Source organism: Narcine bancroftii, chromosome 3, assembly GCF_036971445.1.
Source record: "Narcine bancroftii isolate sNarBan1 chromosome 3, sNarBan1.hap1, whole genome shotgun sequence".
In the NCBI taxonomy this organism is placed as follows: Eukaryota; Metazoa; Chordata; class Chondrichthyes; order Torpediniformes; family Narcinidae; genus Narcine; species Narcine bancroftii.
This window is the reverse complement of record NC_091471.1, coordinates 369002906-369023695: the sequence shown is the minus strand read 5'-3', so window position 1 is coordinate 369023695 and position 20790 is coordinate 369002906. Positions and strand designations below refer to the sequence as shown.

The window sequence follows — 20790 nt, the reverse complement described above, 5'->3', positions numbered from 1 at the left end:
TCCAGAATAACATGTTGAAACAGAGCACTGGCAATTCCTGAGAGGAGCTACGTGAAATGTTTGCTCCTGTCAGATTTTTGCCAAGTTGAGAAGTGAGAATGATGTCAGCTTTAAATAAACTCTCATCGTAGTAGCCACAAAGCAACTCTGTAAAAGGCTGCCATGGAAAGTGCAGGGGAGAGGGACCTGGTGATCTTCTGTTGTTCTGTAAAACGTCATGCACCATCACTCACATCTAATTTTATTCCACAAGTCGCACCATGCCACTGCAATGTTCACTGAGGCAATGATTGCAGGAACAGTTCTGCTGTGCATCATCTTAACAGGCTGCCATGAGTGACTAAAACAATAAGTGATGAGGTTCCAAACATCCAAGGCATTGAAACTGAGACCAGCAGAATCAAAAACATTAATTGGCATCTCATGGCAATCTTTGCACTATGTGTTCTTAGTTTACTGTTCAGTAAAGTCATAGATTGCAGACAAAAGCTCCAATTTATGCCAGTAAGAACTGAAAAGTACAATGCACGGTGCATGACATTATTTGGTGCATGGCTGACACCAGAAAAATGTGATGCATGACATCATAAGGTGAATGGGATATGGGGGAGCCTCATGCATGATCTCACCCAGAATAAAATTGTTTCATACATGATTTATTCATGATAAATAGTGATAATATATGCCATCTAAATATATTCTAATTTAACACAGGTACTCTCCTCTGTGCTTAAATATTCTCATGCTCCTGTCCTTGCAGAACAAAACATCTAACCCCCTGAATATTAGCCCTTTGACTCTGGGCTCAGAACCAACTTAAATATTTTGCAATTTTCACAGGAGGAATCACATTTCAATTTATTGGCTTGAGTGGATTAATATTTTTGATCATCTCTATTATTAGATCAGAAATTTCAATAAAGCTTAATTTATTTCATTCATTATATTAGAGCAAAGGGGAGGGTCTCATATAAGCCATTTACCGGAAAGCGCAATCTGTCTTTGGAGGTAGTTGCAGAATGGACAATTGCAAATTGACCCTTTGTTATACCTCTTTTAATTTTCCTTATCATTCACTTCAATGTAAAAGAAGCAAGGTTGAATGAAAGTCAGCTAAACAGCTCCTTACATGGAAGCCATCCTAATTGATGGGCTTGTCTGTCTGAGAAAGAGCTCCCCAGCAGAAGACAAAGAAGGTAGCAATCCTGACACTGATTCACATCAGTGCTCTATTTCCAAGTTAAATATTATCCCTTGTTTCTTTTTCCAAGAGTCAAATCTATGGGAAATTAATCATGTTCCCCTGGGTTTCAGCGCTTTATAATTCAGGCTTGCCCTGCATTTTACATGTCCTTGCTGGTGATGTGTATGCACGCATGCAATTGGTGGTATTGGTCTGTGATTAACATTACAAATCATGTTCATGCTTCAGAGGTTAACACAAAAGGATTGAAGCATCATTTTGAAGAGGGGTCACAGACTAGCACAAAGTGTGTGTGTGTGTGTGTGTGTGTAAAACTCCTTGGACAGAAAAAATGCAATTTAAGCAAGGTACATTGATATAAATTGTACCATTTCTATTCAAATTTTAAAAATTGTAATGGGAATTCAATACGAATGGAGCCATAGATTGTTAATAAACTAATGTTAATCAGTTGCAGTAAAAGCTTTTCAAGATAAGTGGGTAGAGTCTAGAAAAACTGACATTGGAATGTCAATCTTTAAAATCATTCAAAAAATATACCCATGAAAGATATTGAGAGAAAGAAGAGAGATTGTTAACTTTATTTCTCTTCCACAAGTAATTCTGTGGGTCGGCTCACTATTTCCCCAACATAAATCATACCTAAAATAACCAGCTGAACTTGACATTTTCAAAAGATACACAGTTCTGCCCTATGAATTTTTTTTCATGCTGCAATTTGTTTTTAGAGATCAACTGATACACCTTTCTTCCCATGGCCATCTTTTGTAGTAAGGAACCTCATCCATCATCTTCCTCAATGATGCCTTGCAGAACACATTTGGTGTACAATTAAATTCCTGCATTTCTAGCAGGGGATATGTAGTTACATGATAAGCCATAATTCCATATTTCTCAACAAACTCATCTCTATGCCAGAATAGGTTGAAGAACAATAAATGGTTTATAACAGCGGTGCACACTTCCAACAAATTCCATGATTTCAGTCGTCATAAATATTTGGAGTATTTTCTTTATTAGTTTCAAGGAATAACTGGCCTGTGGAGAAGTGACAAGTCTTTTGGAAAACTCTGCCACTACCTCCTGCCATTCTTTGTGGATTGATCAGGTTAACAAATTCTCACAGACATCATACCAGGAAATTCAAGGCAGAGGTATTCTAAAGGTTCATTTTATTGTCATGCAATAACATGTATTCTTATAACTATTTTGGAGAAAGGAAAGTAAATGTTAGGACATATGCATGGAGTTAAGTGAGAAGCTGAAAAATTAAATTACAAAGTTGGAAAAAATTTAAACCAACAGAATTTTTGTCATTGTTAGATCTGCATTTTTCTGAATGTATCCAGTTTCACCTCAAGGAAATATATTTGAGGCAACAATGTACTGTTGCACCAAATTATTACATGCTAATACAAGCTGAGTATTCAGTCTTAGCCGATTCGACCCTAGTGTGCATTTAAATACGACTCCAAACTTGGGTCCAGGTGAATTAATGTGGATAATAAATCATAATAAAATTGTGCTTGAAAAACAGGTTGTTTGAAACATCAACTACCAAAAGAAAGATTCGGTGCATCCACTAGTGGGTGGGGGGGATGGTGGGGAAATAAAATACTGTTGCACAGATTTCCAACAGCAAACTGAAATATCTCAATATCCTTTAATGGCATGCTTATTTCTACCTATTTGTGGTGCAGGCTTGTATTGCAACAAATCTGCATTCTGCCTCACCCATAAATATTGAGATGGTTGTAATGACGTTGTGTAATACCAGCTGAAAGTTGAAGAACACGAGTAAAGCACATTTAATTTTAAAAGCTTTAGCAGTGCAGCCATTATACATCTGTCTGACGCCATTAGGAAGAACTGGTGTGACGAAGCTCATTGCCCGAAGTACTGAAGTGAACATTGTTCATTATATTCCACTCAAACATACAGGACCATAATTGAGAACACTGCTTTAATTATCAAGAGCATCTAAAGCAGAATTAATGAAAAAGTTTTAATCGCCATATATTTATGCCTACCAAACTAATTTACTCATTGTAGTGGAATGTGGTACAAGATTAAATCATCAAATTAATTACTAATTATTAAATGTAGTCAATATACATATATCATTCATTTAATTTAATTCAATTGTGATACATTATTTTATGCTTATTAGGTTGAACCTTATCTTCCTTATGAATTTACTTGTGAGGGGATGCTGGAACGTGTCCATGCTTACATCCAACACCAGGTCTGTCAATCAAGTTTTCTTCCTCTTACAGATTACATGTCTCTTGCTACATTTTGATAAGTGTCAGTTTTCTTATAACACCAATGACTTTGCACAAGTCACCCAAAGTTTGATGGTTTGGAGGCATTATTCATAAAAGTTCAAAACCTTGAATCTACAGCGATCTTTATCTGACATGAAATTAGAAAGGAGAACTTTTTTTTAAGAATGTTCCACTGTTCCACATTTTGTGGAGATACGTTGGCATTCCCCAGGGAATCTCCTCCTATAGTAGTCATCAGTTTTGGGGGTTAAAAAGAAAATTCCTAAAGTTTTTCATGGGCACCTACACTCCACATTCAGTATGTAGATTTGTGGCAGGTAGGATCCAGTGCAAGAACAGTTGACATAGCAGTTAGCTCAACGCTATTACAGCTCCTAGAACGCTTCCACCAGCGTTGTCTCCGCTCCATCCTCAACATCCATTGGAGCGCTCACACCCCTAACGTCGAGGTACTCGAGATGGCAGAGGTCGACAGCATCGAGTCCACGCTGCTGAAGATCCAGCTGCGCTGGATGGGTCACGTCTCCAGAATGGAGGACCATCGCCTTCCCAAGATCGTATTATATGGCGAGCTCTCCACTGGCCACCGTGACAGAGGTGCACCAAAGAAAAGGTACAAGGACTGCCTAAAGAAATCTCTTGGTGCCTGCCCCATTGACCACCGCCAGTGGGCTGATAACGCCTCAAACCGTGCATCTTGGCGCCTCACAGTTTGGCGGGCAGCAGCCTCCTTTGAAGAAGACCGCAGAGCCCACCTCACTGACAAAAGGCAAAGGAGGAAAAACCCAACACCCAACCCCAACCAACCAATTTTCCCTTGCAACCGCTGCAATCGTGTCTGCCTGTCCCGCATCGGACTGGTCAGCCACAAACGAGCCTGCAGCTGACGTGGACTTTTTTACCCCCTCCATAAATCTTCGTCCGCGAAGCCAAGCCAAAGAAGAAAAGATTACAGCACCAACAATCAGGCCTGGGGTTCGAATCCTGCGCTGTCTGTAAGGAGTTTATAGGTTCTCCCTACGTCTGTGGATTTCCTCCAGGTGCTCCAGATTACTCCCACCATTCAAAACGTACAGGCGGTTGTAGGTCAATTGGGTGTAAATGGGCTCATTGGACAAAAGGGCCTGTTACCGAGCTGTATGTCTTAATTTTTAAAACTTTCACTACTAATTTCAATGGAAGATGGCAGCACCAAAGAACTTGGGTAAGTATGACACTTTATTGCAATGTACAATATTCAGATGCACCAATCTCTTTCTTGCTGCAACCACACAGGTACTTAAATTAGAGCAACAGCAAATTAAAATGACCATAATATGTCATGGAGAGAATAATGACATGTGACAATAAAATGATAGGTAGATAAATATTCACAGGTCCAATTAGTGGAAAAAAAGTGTTGTTTCAATAATACAGGCAATTGTTTTAGTGGCTCCAGATCACTTTCTGGTTAGGTTATGGGACGTATTCAAGAGACTGATAGCTGTTGACGGACACTGTTCTTGAATGTAGATGTGCCAGATTTCAGGAACATTCAGCCTGAAAGTAAAGGTGAGAAGAGATTGTAACCAAAATGATGGGGATTGTTTATGATGTTGGGTGCTTTCTGGAGGCATCTCCTCGCATAGATCTCTTCATTGGACAGGAGATATCTATGAAGGACTTGGCTAGGTTTGTGATCCCAGGTTGAATATTTTCCACAGTACACCTGTAGAAGTTTGAAAGAATATTCAAATCTCCTCCGAGGCATTGGGGTGCCTTCCTCATGGTTTGCTCAATGTGCTGGCACCAGGAAAGGTTCTCATATATGGCTCCTAGGAACTTGAAGGTACTAAACCTTTCCACCACCATCCTGCAAATGAAGCCAAGTGAATGGCCCCATCCCTGAGATGTATTGTGTGAGGTGTGATTGGGGAGTGACTGAGGTCCTCGATTTACATGTACAGGCCTCACATTTCTGGGATCCAAGCTGCTGAAGCAGGAGGATATACCCTGTAGTGTTGGGACCAGGAATGCTGCCATAGCCTGGTGAAGTGGCATTACCAGAAAGAAACCAGGGAGATCAGAGCCAGCAGTGATTCAATAATTCTACCTGCATTTGTGAGCGAATGCAAGCAATGCAGAAAATAAATCTATGACCTCAATTATTCTGTCAAGGTTAATGTTCAAACCATTCTATCTGTAGCTGACAAATGCAAATTTCCAGTAAGTGCAATGTCTCCACAGTAACAGCACACAACACATAACATAATACTCACACACACACACACACACACACACACACACACACACACACACACACACACACACACACACACACACACACACACACACACACACACACACACACACACACACACACACACAAACACAGAGAGAGAGAGAGAGAGAGAAAGGCAGGTGTGTAACACAGCACTTTAATATTAATTTCCATCTTTCAGGAAAGAGTCATGCGAAACCACAATCTCCCACAGCAAAAGAGAGAAGTACCCTTCTGTCCCAAAAGCCCCTTACAAACCACCAATTCTGTGTGGGTTAACTGGATAATTTAAATATGTAATGTGAAACATTCCAACCTGGCAGGGCGTTAAATTCATGTTAAATTCAACCTGGCTCTGACATGGTGGGGGCAAGTGTCAGAGCCTGGCTAAGTTAACTCACTAATCTGATGGTGTGAAAGCACAACCTGCGCTCACATTGTCACCGCTGGAGACGGAGCCCCCCCCCTTAAAATGCCGGGTTGCCAATTTACAGGGAAATCATAGTGCGGTGGGAAAGGCTTCAGACGCGAACATGCCCAGTATGTTTTTCCACTTCCTAGGATTTGGGGAATGCTTCTTCCTTAGTTGGGATAGGAACTCTCCAGGACATGACGCCAGCTGGAGCAGATAATGACATAAAGTGGTGCTTTCTCCCTTGCAAGACCTAATGATCTGTTCTGAGCATGCTTGTAGGCAATGCAGTAACCATTGCCTTACCATCTCACTGGCTGCGTCAATGCACACTCCAAGACGATGCTAACCAGCAGTTCTTCCCTCACATAAGAAAAACACAAACCAGGAGAAGGAGGAGAATGCTGTGTTTGACATGATGATATACTCGCTCCAACCATGGCACCACAAAAGTTGAAAAGACCAGAGCATGAGTGTGCCTTGGGAAGCCACAGGGCCCAGCAGAGTGCCAAGTGCTTATAGACCATTGGTCAGAGGGTATTGTTGCATGCTACTGCTGTTCACCTAAGATCCATTCTCGGGGGTATGCATGAGAATGCTCAGAGTTCTATATTTAAGTATTTAATGTGTTGTTTTATCTGCTAGAAAATCTGGAAAATTCATCAAAAAACATGATTCATAGAGTTGTATTGACCCTTCAGCCACATCCATGCAACCCTTTGCTCATCTACACTAATCCCATTTGCCCACATTAGGTCTGTTTTTCTTCTTTCCCTTACCTATCCAAGTCCCTGCCTTAATATCTTTCAATGGTGATTGTATCTGATTCCAGATTTGGGCATTAGTTCCATGCTGATTGACATCATTCATGTGTCCATTAAATTTTTTAAAATGTTTTAATTTAATTTTTTTTTTAATTTAGACATAGCAGGCCGTTTTGGCCCACGAATCCGTGCTGCCCAATTTACACCAAATTAACCTACATACCCATACGTTTTGAACAGTGGGAGAAAACCAGAGCCCCCAGGGAAAACCCATGCAGTTGCAGGGAGAACATACAAACTCCTTACAGACACCATGGGATTTGAACCTTGGTCCCAAATGCTGTTGCTGCAAAGGCGTTGGGCTATCCACTACGCCAACCGTGCCACTTGTCAATGACAAAGGCGTTGGGCTATCCACTACACCAACCGTGCCACTTGTCAATGACAAAGGCGTTGGGCTATCCACTACGCCAACCGTGCCACTTGTCAATGACAAAGGCGTTGGGCTATCCACTACACCAACCGTGCCACTTGTCAATGACAAAGGCATTGGGCTATCCACTACACCAACCATGCCACTTGTCAATGACAAAGGCGTTGGGCTATCCACTACGCCAACCGTGCCACTTGTCAATGACAAAGGCGTTGGGCTATCCACTACACCAACCGTGCCACTTGTCAATGACAAAGGCGTTGGGCTATCCACTACGCCAACCGTGCCACTTGTCAATGACAAAGGCGTTGGGCTATCCACTACGCCAACTGTGCCACTTGTCAATGACAAAGGCGTTGGGCTATCCACTACACCAACCGTGCCACTTGTCAATGACAAAGCACACAGCAGCACGGAAGTTCCATGTATTATGCCACTGGTTTTGTGAACCACACAGAATTATGTGTTTCCACAGTTCCCACCTTTAGTGTGGAAGGTTCACCCTGTGAGCACAAAACATCTGCAGCACAAATGAATTTCTAAGTTACTGTTGATCCGGATTTTTGTGTGGCTCTTGGGGGTTCCTATATAGAGTAATAGAACCATAGAACGTTACAGCACAGAAAACAAGCCATTTGGCCCTTGGAGTCTGTGCCAAACTATTAATCTGCATACCCCCACTGACCTGCACCCAGTCTATGTAACCGTCCACATTCTTCTTAAATGTGAAAATTGAAACTGCATTCACCACTTTGGTTCTCAGTGTGAAGAAGTTCCCCCCAATGTTTGCCCTAAACCTTTTCCCTTCCAGTTAGTCAATGCTCTCCCTCCCTCTCCACAAATGACTTCAAGAAAAATATCATTGCTTCCTATATTTACATTTTGCTTTACAAAAACATCATATTACATTGATGCAAATTGAGAATAACCTTTTTTTTTCATATTGCTGAAGCAAGTTAGAAAAATAATATAGATTGGCATTTTTCAAAGTTAAATTGGTCTTCACTGGAGAGATGGGTGGATATAGCTGCTTGCTGGAAGCTTATCTTTGTCCTTCATTTAAATTTACATTAAAGGGAGGTTATTTTACACAAAACAGATATTTGCATTCTAAAAGATGTCCTTAAATAAAGTCCTACTTAATCCAGAGTAAAATCAATTATTCACTCTCAGTGACCAATGGCACCATTCACCATTCAGCTTTGTTCAATGCACAAAAAAAGGCAGAAATATCCAAAAACATTAGAATGCCTCCAGCTAAAATCTATCAGACAGCAAAGAGGTTCTTTTCTTGGAATATAGCACCACCTTCCTTTGAATTTAGCAAATAGCATTCATAAAATAATGGTTTCTACCAAACGAGTAATGTCCAGCTTTCTGAAGCCATTGGTGGATTTAACTATTCCAAGTTTCAAACCAACCAAACTACTTAGGGGAATCCATAGCTATTGTTGTTTCACACACTGAAATGTGTGACATTTTGGGCAGGTTTTCAATTTTATGCTGATCGTTGATATTCTATACCAAGAAGGATTCAACAAAATCCTGCAAATACTCAATGGATCAGGCAGTTTTTCTCTCCACTCCTTTTTTTTAGCATTTTCTGTTTTCCCTTCAGATTTCCACACTTGCTGTTGTTACTTGTTTTCCAAACATTCAACGATTTTAATTTGATAGCCATTGGAAGGAAATATGCTCCAGGCAAAGTCATTGATGAGAAGTTCCTTGATATTTGAAATCAAGAAAGATATAAAACTCAATTAACCAGAGCTTATATTAAAGTGGTGAAATGACCCAAGGTGCTGTGCAAACAAAACTCAACATCAAGTCACAAGAGAAGATAGATTAAAAGCTTTTAAAGAGAGACTTAACAAGGGAGTGAGAGGAAGGGTGAGGGGCAGAGAATTTTTTTGGAGGGAATTCTGGAATGAAGGACTTTAGCAGCCAACATTAGAGCAATTGGATTCAAGAATGCACAAGGGATCAGAACAGGAGGAGCACAAGAGATCAGAGAGGTTATCCAAGATGGATGAGGTTATAAGGATAGAAAGGGCTGTGGGCAATTTTTTAAACAAGGATAAACATTTAAAAATGAAGACATTGATTAAATGCAAATGATGAAATTCAGTGACCACAGAGGAGCACATGACATGCAGATGTCCAGAAATGTATGGCAGAGTTTTGGAGTTGATGCTGAACAGGAAAGCATCGAAAGAAAGGAGGAAAATATGAACATCTTTTATTCATGTGGCATTTTTCATGACTTCAGAACATACAAAATATGCTACTTTCAAGGAACTACTTTTTGAGGCATAAGCCAGTCGTAATGTCGGGAGCAAAAAAGACTTTTGACATGAAAGAAGCTCCTTCAAACTTGGATGAAAAAATAGTTGGGTATGTTAGTAAGTTTGCAAATGACACAAAAATTGGTGGAGAGTGTAGAAGCAATCCAAAAAATGCAACAGGATATAGAGTTGTTACAGATGTGGGTAGAAAATGGCAGATGAAGTTTAATCTAAGCAAGTGTGAAATGTTGCCTTTTGAGCGGTCAAGGGGAAAATACAGAGTCAATGGCAGGACCCCTAACAGAATCAACATGCAGTGGTATCTAGAGTTCTAAGTACATAGCTCACTGAAGTGGCCTCACAAATAGAATAGGTGAGAAAGAAGGCAGATAACATGCTTACTTCATTGAGCATTACAACATTGAGTGTGAGAACAAGGAAGTAATGTTGCAATGACTTAAAACTTTGGTAAGGCCACAGTGGTGTACTGTGTACAATTCTGTAACCCAATTACAGGAAGAATGTGCAAACTTTGGAAAGGTTACAGAAGAGATTTATCAGGATGCTGTCTGGATTAGAGGTAGTATGCTAAAATAGAGGTTGGACAAAGTTGGGTTGCCTTCTCTGGAGTATCAGAAGTATAGAAGAATCCTGACAGAAGTTTATAGAATTATGAGACACATAAATATGCTAGACAGTCATTTTCCCAGAGTAAAAATGTTGAGTACTGAAAGGCATAAATCCAAGGTGAAAAGGGGTAAGTCGAAAGGAGATACGTGGGACTATTTTTTTTATACAAGGAGGTTGGCAGGTGACTGGAATGGGTTGCCAGGGCAAGTGGTGAAAGCAGATCAGATAGTAGCACTTAAGAGGCTTCTAGGTAGAGACATGAATGTTTAATGAATGAAGGAATATGGATCATGGTTAGGTAGAAGAGATTAAGTTTAATTTGGATCATGGTCAGAACAGACATCTGAAGGTCTGTTCTGATCTTGTTCTGTTCTTTTCTACATTCTATGTAAATACCAAGACAATAATGATTAGAAAATGTGATGTAATAATAATAATTGAGGAATAAACATTGCCAGAGCACTGAGGAAAAATGCCATTCTTCTTCAAAATAATTCCACGAGATGAGTTACCATCATCTAAGCAAATAAGGACCTATTTTAATATCCCATCTGATAAAGTGGGCCACTGTTTGAATAGCTCTCTCAATACTGCCAGGTAATACTGCCTAGAATTATTTTTAAGTCTTTCGATTGGCAGAATGGCTAATTGGGAATGTTGCAATATAAAAATCATGAATTAAATATTTGATGATAGATAAGTTGACACAGGGATGGAGTTTGTAACAAGGAGCTGAGCCGATGGTTTCAGTTTCACACTGTTTAATCAAAAGTTATTCCTGCTCTCCTTTTTCAAGCATGGTGACAAACCAAAGACAGTGAAGGTTTTTGGAGAAATTATAGTGAGGAAGCATGCAGTATCGACAGCGGTTATAGGAGGGTGGGACTTTGAATGTCAAAGGCTCTCAAATTGGAGCAAGGAGGCTGGAAGTAAGTGAACATGAAGGTTAGCATGAGCCGAGATGAACTTACAGCAGAGGAGAGTTTGGTGCCGGGGGACAAGATATAGTGGAAATATTTTGATCAGAATGTTTTTGTAGTATTTGGCTGGCTGTGAAAAAGGTTAGGAATTTAAGAAGTTAAGAGGGAAGGAAACAAGGTGAAATGGTGGGAGAAGGAGAAGATGCCAGAGAATTCAGGCCAAAATAAGTAAACCTGCACAATTGCTGAAAGATTGTAAACAGGACAGTTGTGGAAGGAGAAGGCAGGATAATGGTTACAACAAAAGTGAGCCTTCATGCCAGATGAAAGGACTTTCTGTGAGAATGAGGGAAGGAGCTAAAACAATGGAGTCACCATGAGGATCAGTGAATGGAATACAACAGAGATTGCCAGGATTAACCCTTGCAGATGACCAAATGGAAAGTGTATATGTTGCCAAAAGAAAGCAGCACGTGGCCTCAATGTGTGTTTTATTGGGATATTGTAGGTTAATCAAAAAGGAAATCAAGCATAAACAGAGGAAGGAGATTAGAAATGATCACATTTTTTAGATAGGAATTTAGGAAGGCAAGATATTTAAGAGATGAGAAAATGAAAGGTCGTGAAAAGGTAAGATAAAAGAAGAAGTAGAGGAGCAGTAGAGGCAAGAGTTTATAGAACATGGGCCAAAACATAAGTGGCACAGAGGGACTCAAGGTATATTAACAGGATTGCTTTGCAAAATTAGGAAGGTATGTCATCATATTAAAGGGGGCTCTAACCTCAAAACAATCAGAGGCAGCTACTTCTCGTGTAAGTAGTAGGAGAATTTGGAAGAGTTTGTGAGCATCTGAGAGAGAATGAGTTGCTGGGACATAAGTGAGGGAATGAGAGTGATGGGACTGCTTTAGATGCGATGAGCCAAATGGTTTCCTTCTCTGGTGTGAGAAATATGGGAGCTCAGAGTTAAATAAAGTTGATGGTGAAAGGATATAATGAGCTTGGAGCTTTCAAAAATTGATCACCAACTTGGGACGGAGGTGCAATGAGCCCATAAACTATTTAAAGGTTAGAATCGCAGAGAGCACAATAGTACTTTCGCATTGATTCTATAAATCAGAAAGTAAGTTAAAAAGGCAAGAACCTGTTAAAGAGGCATCACAATATTTATGTAACAGTGAAAATCTTTTTTAACATATTTTTCGTTGAAATGACCTGAATAAATATTCTCTATCTGACAGGTAATGACATTGACTCATTATCACCTTGTGAATAAAGATTTGCAGGTCATGTAGGAGTCAACGGTCCAAAGTCATTTTGTTCTTTACTTCCTTGGGTGAAAGATTCTTTTAATCAATTGATCGATCCAGAAAAATCCAGGTGTAGAAAATGGCTCTATTTTTAAAAAAGCAATTATTATACAATAAGGAAATGTCTGGTACATAAGAAAACACACACATGACTAATGTTTGGGAATTTCAGCTGAATTTCTTTTGAAATAATAAAGGAAGCTTTCCTGTTCAAAAAAATGTCTCTTGATATTTATAGAGCAGCTTCACTTGTTGAGATTACAGTCAGAATAATTTATACTTCATTGGAGTACCAAACTTGATTTAAGATTATTTCTACTCCAGAATATCAGTTGATATGCAAATTAAGATGCATTAATTTGTCAATTTGTTTTTCATTTATGCTTTGCATTCCGTAGCTGCCTGAAATAACCAAATCAAATTAAGTTATGTTTCTTTAAGGTTCCAGATCCTGTTTATCCTACCCATGGGGTCCCACTCACAACTGGGAAGTTTTAAATTATCTAATTCAATGTTAATGCCCAGTTTAGTTGCTTAATGAATGATTCCCAACTGTAAAAAAAAATTATGTTAATTTTGTTTCTTGCTTTGTGCCACAGAATCTATGTGAGACAGCATTTCTGTCATGGCCTCAGAATTATTCAAGGCATTATTCACCCTCACCTAATAATACAAGCGTATTTATCTTCCATCAAAACGTCTCTGGGTTTTTCTGGCCTTCAAATATCAGCAAACTGCTCACTTGGCCTCCTGTAAGCTCAATGCAATTACAAGTATCAACAACCGCACAGTCTTGCACAGAGGCCTGTCAGCAGCACGGACTCATTTGTGAACCAACGTTCTTCAAGTTTGTCAACACTAAAGTCACGTTTGAACGGTAAGATTCTCCTTCAGTTTTCATTCACAAAGTTTGAGGTGATAAATGTTTTTTGATAGAAGCACAAGTAATATGCTGAACTCAGAACTCAACACAAACTTTTGACAATAGTACTTAGATTAACATTTCAAGAGAAAATAGATGTAAATTAAAAATATTAAGACATGTTTTTCTAGTCTAATTAGATTTTGTTTACAATGATCAAAAGCCCACAAGGCCAAAATTTGATTCTTATTTTACTTAATTTCAGTCAAGGTGATATCTTTAAGCTATTCTTGCTGCCATCCCCAAGGACGGAGAATTAGAATATAAAAATCATAGAAAAAAAACTGCACATGCTAGAAATATAAATAAAAATAAAGTATGTTGGAAATATTCATCAGGTCTGATGAGTTCTGTGGGAAGCGAAACAGAGGTAATGCTTCAGGTCGAATACCCCTCATCAGAACTGGGAAGGAAACAAAAATAGCTTGTTAAATGAAAGGGAGAGGATGTTATGATAGGGTAACATTGGACCAACCAGGAGGGGAATAATCTCTGAACAAGGTTATCTGGTCAGCGAGTGAATGGAGCAGTTTGAGAGTGAGCACAGGGATAGAAAAACATAATCAGAAGAATGGAGGAGTTGTAAAATGAGGAAGTGGAGATCATGACCAGCAGAGAATTAAGAAAAAGAAAAAAAGGGAGGAGTAAAACACACATTGACATGAGAGAGACACAGGGGATTGCAGATGCTGGAACTCACACCTCCTTCCTTGCCATCATTCGGGGCCCCAAACAGTCCTTCCAGGTGAACCAACACTTCACCTGAATCTGCAGAGGCCATTTACTGAATCCGGTGCACCCATTGTGGTCTCCTCTATGTTAAAGAGACTGGGCGTGAACTGGGATATTACTTTGCTTTGTTCGCTGCAATCGCGTGGATCGCTCAATAGCCACCCATTCCCCAGCTATCTTGCCTGTCCATGGCTTCATGCACTGCCAGACTGAGACTGCACTCAAACTGGAGGAACAACATTTATTATTCCGTCAGGGCACCCTCCAACCAGATAGCATTAGCATCGACCTCTCGTTTCCATTAGACCATTCCCACCCTTCCCCATCTTTTTCCATGTCATCTTTCCTCTAGCTGTCTCTCTCACTCTCTTTTCCCTTTCCCATGTCTCCTTTCACAGAGCCCAAAACAACCACCCCTCCCCCAATCAATTTTCACCTGTCCTATAATCATATCCATCTATCACCTTCTATCTGTTGGTCTGTATTCCTCTCCCTCTCATCCTTCCCTTTTACCCAGCTTTTTTAATACAGGCACCTGTCTATTTTTACTCAAACCTTGAGAAAGAGCTTATGCTGTAAACCCTTAAATACAGGTATGCGCCACTTAACATCCACAATACATTCTGTGAAACTTGCCGTTATGTGATGTGGATGTTGTGCGAACACCACATTAATGAATATACTTAGTAAAGTTATATCGGATACTGAACTTGCGCTAAATTAAACTGTTTAGTTTTTTTTCAGATTTTAAACTTTTATGTAAACACTTTCTCAGCCTATATCACACACAATTTAACAGAGGATCAGAATCATCCACATTGCTGTTCTCATCTTCCTCTTCATCTTCCCCTGAAAGAGTTTCAGATTGAATGATCTCTATTGATGAACTGTCACTCTGTGGTGCCTGAAGGACCTGGCTGAGGCTCTTCTTGGAGAGGTGTTGCCTTCTTCACGAATATGTCCAGTGTTGTTGCCTAGTTTGCATTTTTTTTTCTTCATAAATTTCTTTAAATGCAGCAACTCTGCATGAGCATTCCTCTCTATCAGTGAAAAGCACACATCCAGTTACGTCCTCTACCTCCTGTTCTCTGATCGGGAACTCTATTATAACCTTATGGGACCACAGACGACGGATGTATATACGGTCAGATCTTGCCCGATCAGACGTTCAGTGGCGCATACCTGTATGTCTTTACCTCCTGACACTGGCTGAGTTCCTCCAGCATTTCAATGTGCTTTTACGACAATCACAGAGTCTGCAGACATTTGTGTTTCATTAACAACTACATTAACCATCCCTGCAGGGAAATATAACATAATGAGCAGCCACTTGGATGAAACTTGCACTTGCTGTCAGGAGTACATGGTGGGGGAGGGTGAAATTTATCCAGTCATCTCAAAATGTATCCACATTACTGCTGTAGATATTTTAAAACACAAATGAATTTGAAAAATATGAAGGGTGCGTGCTATTTGAAATAATAAAACCTTGCCTCAGGCATTGTAGAATATAATTTCTCAGGTAAAGGTGAGCTATTTTCTGACAATCCTGAAGTAGTAAATTAGTTTCTGTGTCAAGAGAAATCAGGATATTAAATCAAACTTCACACAACATGCATCATATTAGACACAGTTCCAAGGCAAAGAAAAATGAGAGAATGGAATAGAAAGTGAATTCCAGGCTGACTTAGATTAGTGGTACAATTACTAGATGCTTAGTAGACTGAGCGGCACTGGGAATAAGGATACTGTGAAGATAGAATCTGAAAGTCAATAAACAAACTTCTTATTATATCTTGACAAAGAGCTCAGGCCCAAAACAATTTTATTGTATCTTTTCCATAAAGATTGCTGCATGACCTGCTGAGTTTCTCCAGCACTTTTGTGTGTTAAAAGACAAACTATTGAATGCATTTACCAATAACTTTGAAAATGACATACAGTACAATTGTAAATATTAGTCATGTGTCATTTAGTAGATTTCAATTTGTAAATTACTATTTTAGGTTCAATTGCAAGACAAAAATTTTGTGAAACATCTCATCTTCAAAACTATTCTAACAGTCTATTGTATATTTCTTTCAGAGAGAAAAAGTATGTCTTTTTATCCTAGAATCGTAGAAATTTATGCCATTCAATTCATACTGTCCATGCTAACAAAAAGAGACCTGTCCAGACTAATATGACTTTCTATCTCAAAGAAAAAGATAAATTGCTGAAAATATTTAGCAGGTCAGTCAGTATCTGTGGAAAGAAAATCAGAATTAATGTATTAAGTTAAAGAGCATCAGAACTGAGACAGTTATGGTTTTTAGTCTGCAGGCACTTAATGGCGCAAACAAGGAATTTTGCCACTACACTGGCTGTTTAAAAAGGAATGTGCAGGAATTTGGAGTCAATTCCTGCACCACAATTTATCCTGCAGGACCCCTACAACTATTTGGAGGAAGCCTGCAGTATAAATCATACCAGAAAAATTTGTTGACGGTCATCCCCTCTACTGCACGTCCAACCACCAGGACTGTTGCACTCAGGTACTTGCTAACTAAAAAGGTGCCCAGGGTGAATGACCACACTGGCAGTAACTATGTTAATTGTTTTCCGCAATTTTCCCAACATTGCAGTCTAAAAACCATAATGGATATCGTTTTAAGTTGCAGAAAAGCTGGGGGCAAGATTGATAAAGCAAAGGAAATGTTTATGACAGGTAGGGCCAACTTTGTCATTGGAGATGTCTTGTTAATGAGGCAGTTAGTGGGGTTCTATTTGAGCTTTGTAGGTCTTAGTCCAGTGGTTCTCAATCTTTTTTTCCCCACTCACACACCACCTGGGGATAGTAAGGGATTACGGTACTTAAGGTGGTGTGTGAGTGGGGAAAAAAGGTTGAGAGCTTCTGTCTTGGTCTATGCTCCTGTATGATATAGTACTTCTTAAATGTGATGATGGTTTCTTAATTTCGATTAAACTTTTTTTAATGTGAAAATGTTTTTTAAATGAATTGACAAAACTAACATTAAAAAATCTTCTACTTTGAATTTAATAGCTTTCAGTTTGTCTGTGACAGCATTGAATCTGAAGCTAACCATCTCTATCCTGCATTTGAGGAAATAGCTCAGGACTGCTACCTTCAGAAGCAGGTTTTGCTTTTCAGTTGTGCAGGTCACCATCCAAAATATAGGCGGCTCTGTCCCTGCAGAGACTTTCGCAAGGAACAAGTGGCACTCTGTAAAGGGTGTTTGTGAGGTTTCAAGTAGTTGGAATATAATGACTGGGCAAAATGAAACTCAGCTATTTTGATGATGCAGATGTTCAACAGGCTTCTACAAAGAATACACCATGTAGATATTTCTCCATCAAGGGAAAACTGAAGGGACGAGAAAATCTGCAAGAATGTCTGTACAAATGTTATTTTGTGGTGAAAAGGAGGTGCTGAATATAAGCAGCCAATGTTCAAACTGTGAATAATCGGGCCATTTCCTTCATACATGTATGCTTTTGTTGCATGCAACTGAGAAGTCCAAGTGAACATTTTTAAATTAAATAGTTTTATGATTAGTAATGTTTCAGACCATTAGGTCATTCATCAATCATTCAAAATAAAAATCTGGATCAAGAATCTAATCCTTTCTGTGAATTCAACTGTAATTTTGCCATCATTTCTATTCAAATGTACTTGTTACCTGTACAATGTATTACAATGTCATGAGATTGAGGATGATTTTTTTTTAGATTCAGTACAAAGAAGCAATGTATTCTTTATGCTGTCTGTCCAAAGTGCAGCAAGTAAATATTATAAATTCCAGTACTCACAAGTATAAAATGTTTCATTTTCCAATTGTTGGGAATTTCGAAGTTCCTGACCAAATTACTTGGTAGAATTACCGGTACTCTTATTCCAGCAATACTTCAAAAGGAAAGTTTTTCATGGAAATGATTGTAATTGGTAGTTTAAATGAGGTTACGTTAGCACCGATGGTGTCATGTTTTACACAAACAAGTCCACTGAACACATTCATAGATGTAAAAATAAACAATAAAAGAACTTATAGATGAGAAAATAATTATTTCTAATGTATATTACCACTCCTGAGTGTATGCTCATTGCACTTATGGTTCAAGTAAATCTTTGGGCCACATTGAAATTGTTTGTTGTAACATAGTGCTAAGAGTATCTATAATCTTTAAAGTATGATGATTAATAACATGTACAAATGATCTTCTGAAGTTCCAATCTCACCTGCTATACTAACTGCAATAACCCATTTTGCCTCCACTAAATCAGTGAAGAACTTTCGTACAAATTATATGTATTATTCCCCAAACTCTTTTTAAGACCTGAAGTATCAGTTGTCTTTCTCAAAGGGAAAGCTCTTTGATTATGAATTTTACTTTCATCTAATTTAGGAAATGGGAATACAGTATTAACAGCATTAATGTTCTTAATCAAATTAGCAGATGTTAAAAGTTAATTTTATTGAAGTATTTTATTTTAATTGGACACATGGTGAATCAATATTTGAGTTTAAATATTACAGCACTCCCTTGTCATACATAGGCTTGTGAAAAATTGCATTTAAACAAACGTTAGCTTTATTGAAAAGCAAAAGGGCAATCAGTTTGTAATCACAATGCAGCTATACTGAATTATTGCTGCTGCTCTAGAGAGATGGGAGAGAAATCCATCTCAAAGGAGTGAAATCCATCTCAAAGGAAATAAATATATGCATAGAACAGCCCAGTCACTGAAAATCCTGCATCAAGCTGGAAAATATGTGTTTAAACCTGTTAAATGAAGAAATTGTTAAATTCGTCTGAAGATTAAAAGGTAAGTTTTAATTGAGATGCAGGGTATTTTTACTGAACAACATTGTATTGATACAGCTATTAAATCAAGCACAACTCTATAGAGTATTGTAAACTCATGTTATCCCTAAATATAGTGAAAACTGATCGGTAGAATTCATCATCAATTCTTCCTCAATCCAAAGTACCAGAGAAGAATGAAGCAGAATGGAATCTCTGTGACAGCAGATTTGATATTTAATATGTTTAATGATCTAACAGCAGCAATAAGATAAATTAGGCATTGAGCTATATGACATTAAATATAAGAAAAGTATAAATCACTTTTAGATCTCAATGTATTCTGAGGTGAAGAGAGTCAGATGAGGTGATATACTCACCTCCCTCTGGTCAGTGTCCTGTTTCAACGTGCTCAAATGTTCTTTTTTTTTGTATTTTAACATTCACTCCACATTTAACTTTGCAAACTTTCAGAATCAGGCACTTTGTGTTTAATGTGCAATGGGTGTACATTAAACTCTGCTTCCAATGTTTTGTACCATTAAAGATGGGAGAACCATTTTGGAAGCAGAGTACATCCTGCAGCCATTACTGTATTACATGTTAGTGCCAGTGACCGAAGACAAATTTTCAGACTGTACCCAGTCAATTATTATTTTCCACCAACTATCAGTCTCAATGAGGTTTGGAGTGGTGATCTAGGTAAGACAGCTGGAAAATGAGATCTCGGTTTGGGAAGCTGTGAACACAAGGCTAAATGAATTGCTCATTTAATTCAAGTTCTATAGATCTTTAGAAAATCAAAAATTGCAGTATGCTAATGAGGTCACCATCAAACTTGGTACTTAGCACTTTTTTCAGATAATCATCCTCACTCTTGTAATGCCACGAGAGCAAATGTTTGAGAATTTATTAATTTAGTCGTCAGGACTGTGAACGGTCCTTCCCGCCCAGAGCCCTTGCCCACCAAACACACCAATTAACCTACAACTCCTGTCCATTTTGAAGGGTGGGAGGAATCCCACGCAAACATGGAGAGAATGTACAAACTCCTTATAGGCAGTGCCAGATTCGAACCACTCTAATACTTTTGCACTAACCTCTAACCATGCCATCTTCATTCAGTGCAAAAAAAAAAGGGTCAGATTGCTATCATTCACAGTAAATTTGTTTTCCCTACATTCTTTTATATTCTGTCCAGTCTTTGCACAATTGAAATCCTCAAGACAGGAACTCAGCAGGGAGATATGGGCAACTGGAAGTTTTTAACCTTGCGAGAGAATGATTGAGGTGATGGAAGTATAGATTAGGAACTAGATTAAATAGTGGCGATGGGACAAATCTGGGATCATTCTCAGTGGTAACCATTGAAACGGGGCCAAGAAATGAAAACACTGTCAGGTGACAGAAGGTAGCTTCAAAAGAAGAACCCTTTTATAAAATAAATGGTCAATATTTGGAAACATTTCCCATGCTTGATTAAAGATTCAAATAAATTCCATGACGATTGTATATTTTATTTTCCTAGATGAATGACCTAAGAAATAGAAAGCTTTCACTTTTGATATGTAAAAATATTCCTGGTGCTACATTATTCTCCTACCTTCATGTGGATGCAAAATATCTTTGGGGAATCATCAATCAAGTTAACAATTTAAGTCAATGTAACGTATACCCACCTCTAATAATTAAATTTGCATGCCTACCTTTCATACCAATTATACTGTATAACTCCAAAATACCAAATGTTTCTGCTCCTATACACCATTTAGTTTCTTTTCAGGGAAAAGCTAGAACGTAGCACACCATGAGAACAGGATATCTGTG

General features: G+C 38.7%; 1 protein-coding gene across 10 annotated transcripts in view; it reads left to right on the top strand.

Moving 5' to 3' along the window:
* The window catches only part of LOC138759590 (alpha-1,6-mannosylglycoprotein 6-beta-N-acetylglucosaminyltransferase B), a 619678-nt gene extending 598888 nt beyond the window's left edge, over window positions 1–20790 (top strand). For 7 of the 10 annotated variants that reach the window (XM_069930274.1, XM_069930271.1, XM_069930269.1 and 4 more), the window contains 3 exons: window positions 3375–3449; window positions 13106–13383; window positions 17204–18193. In XM_069930274.1, the coding sequence (XP_069786375.1) occupies window positions 3375–3449; window positions 13106–13383; window positions 17204–17402 (552 nt within the window). In that variant the 3' untranslated portion in view covers window positions 17403–18193. Of the gene's footprint in view, window positions 1–3374; window positions 3450–13105; window positions 13384–16245; window positions 16344–17203; window positions 18194–20491 lie in introns of those variants that run through there. The other 3 variants (XM_069930278.1, XM_069930277.1, XM_069930273.1) reach the window with 3 other exon arrangements.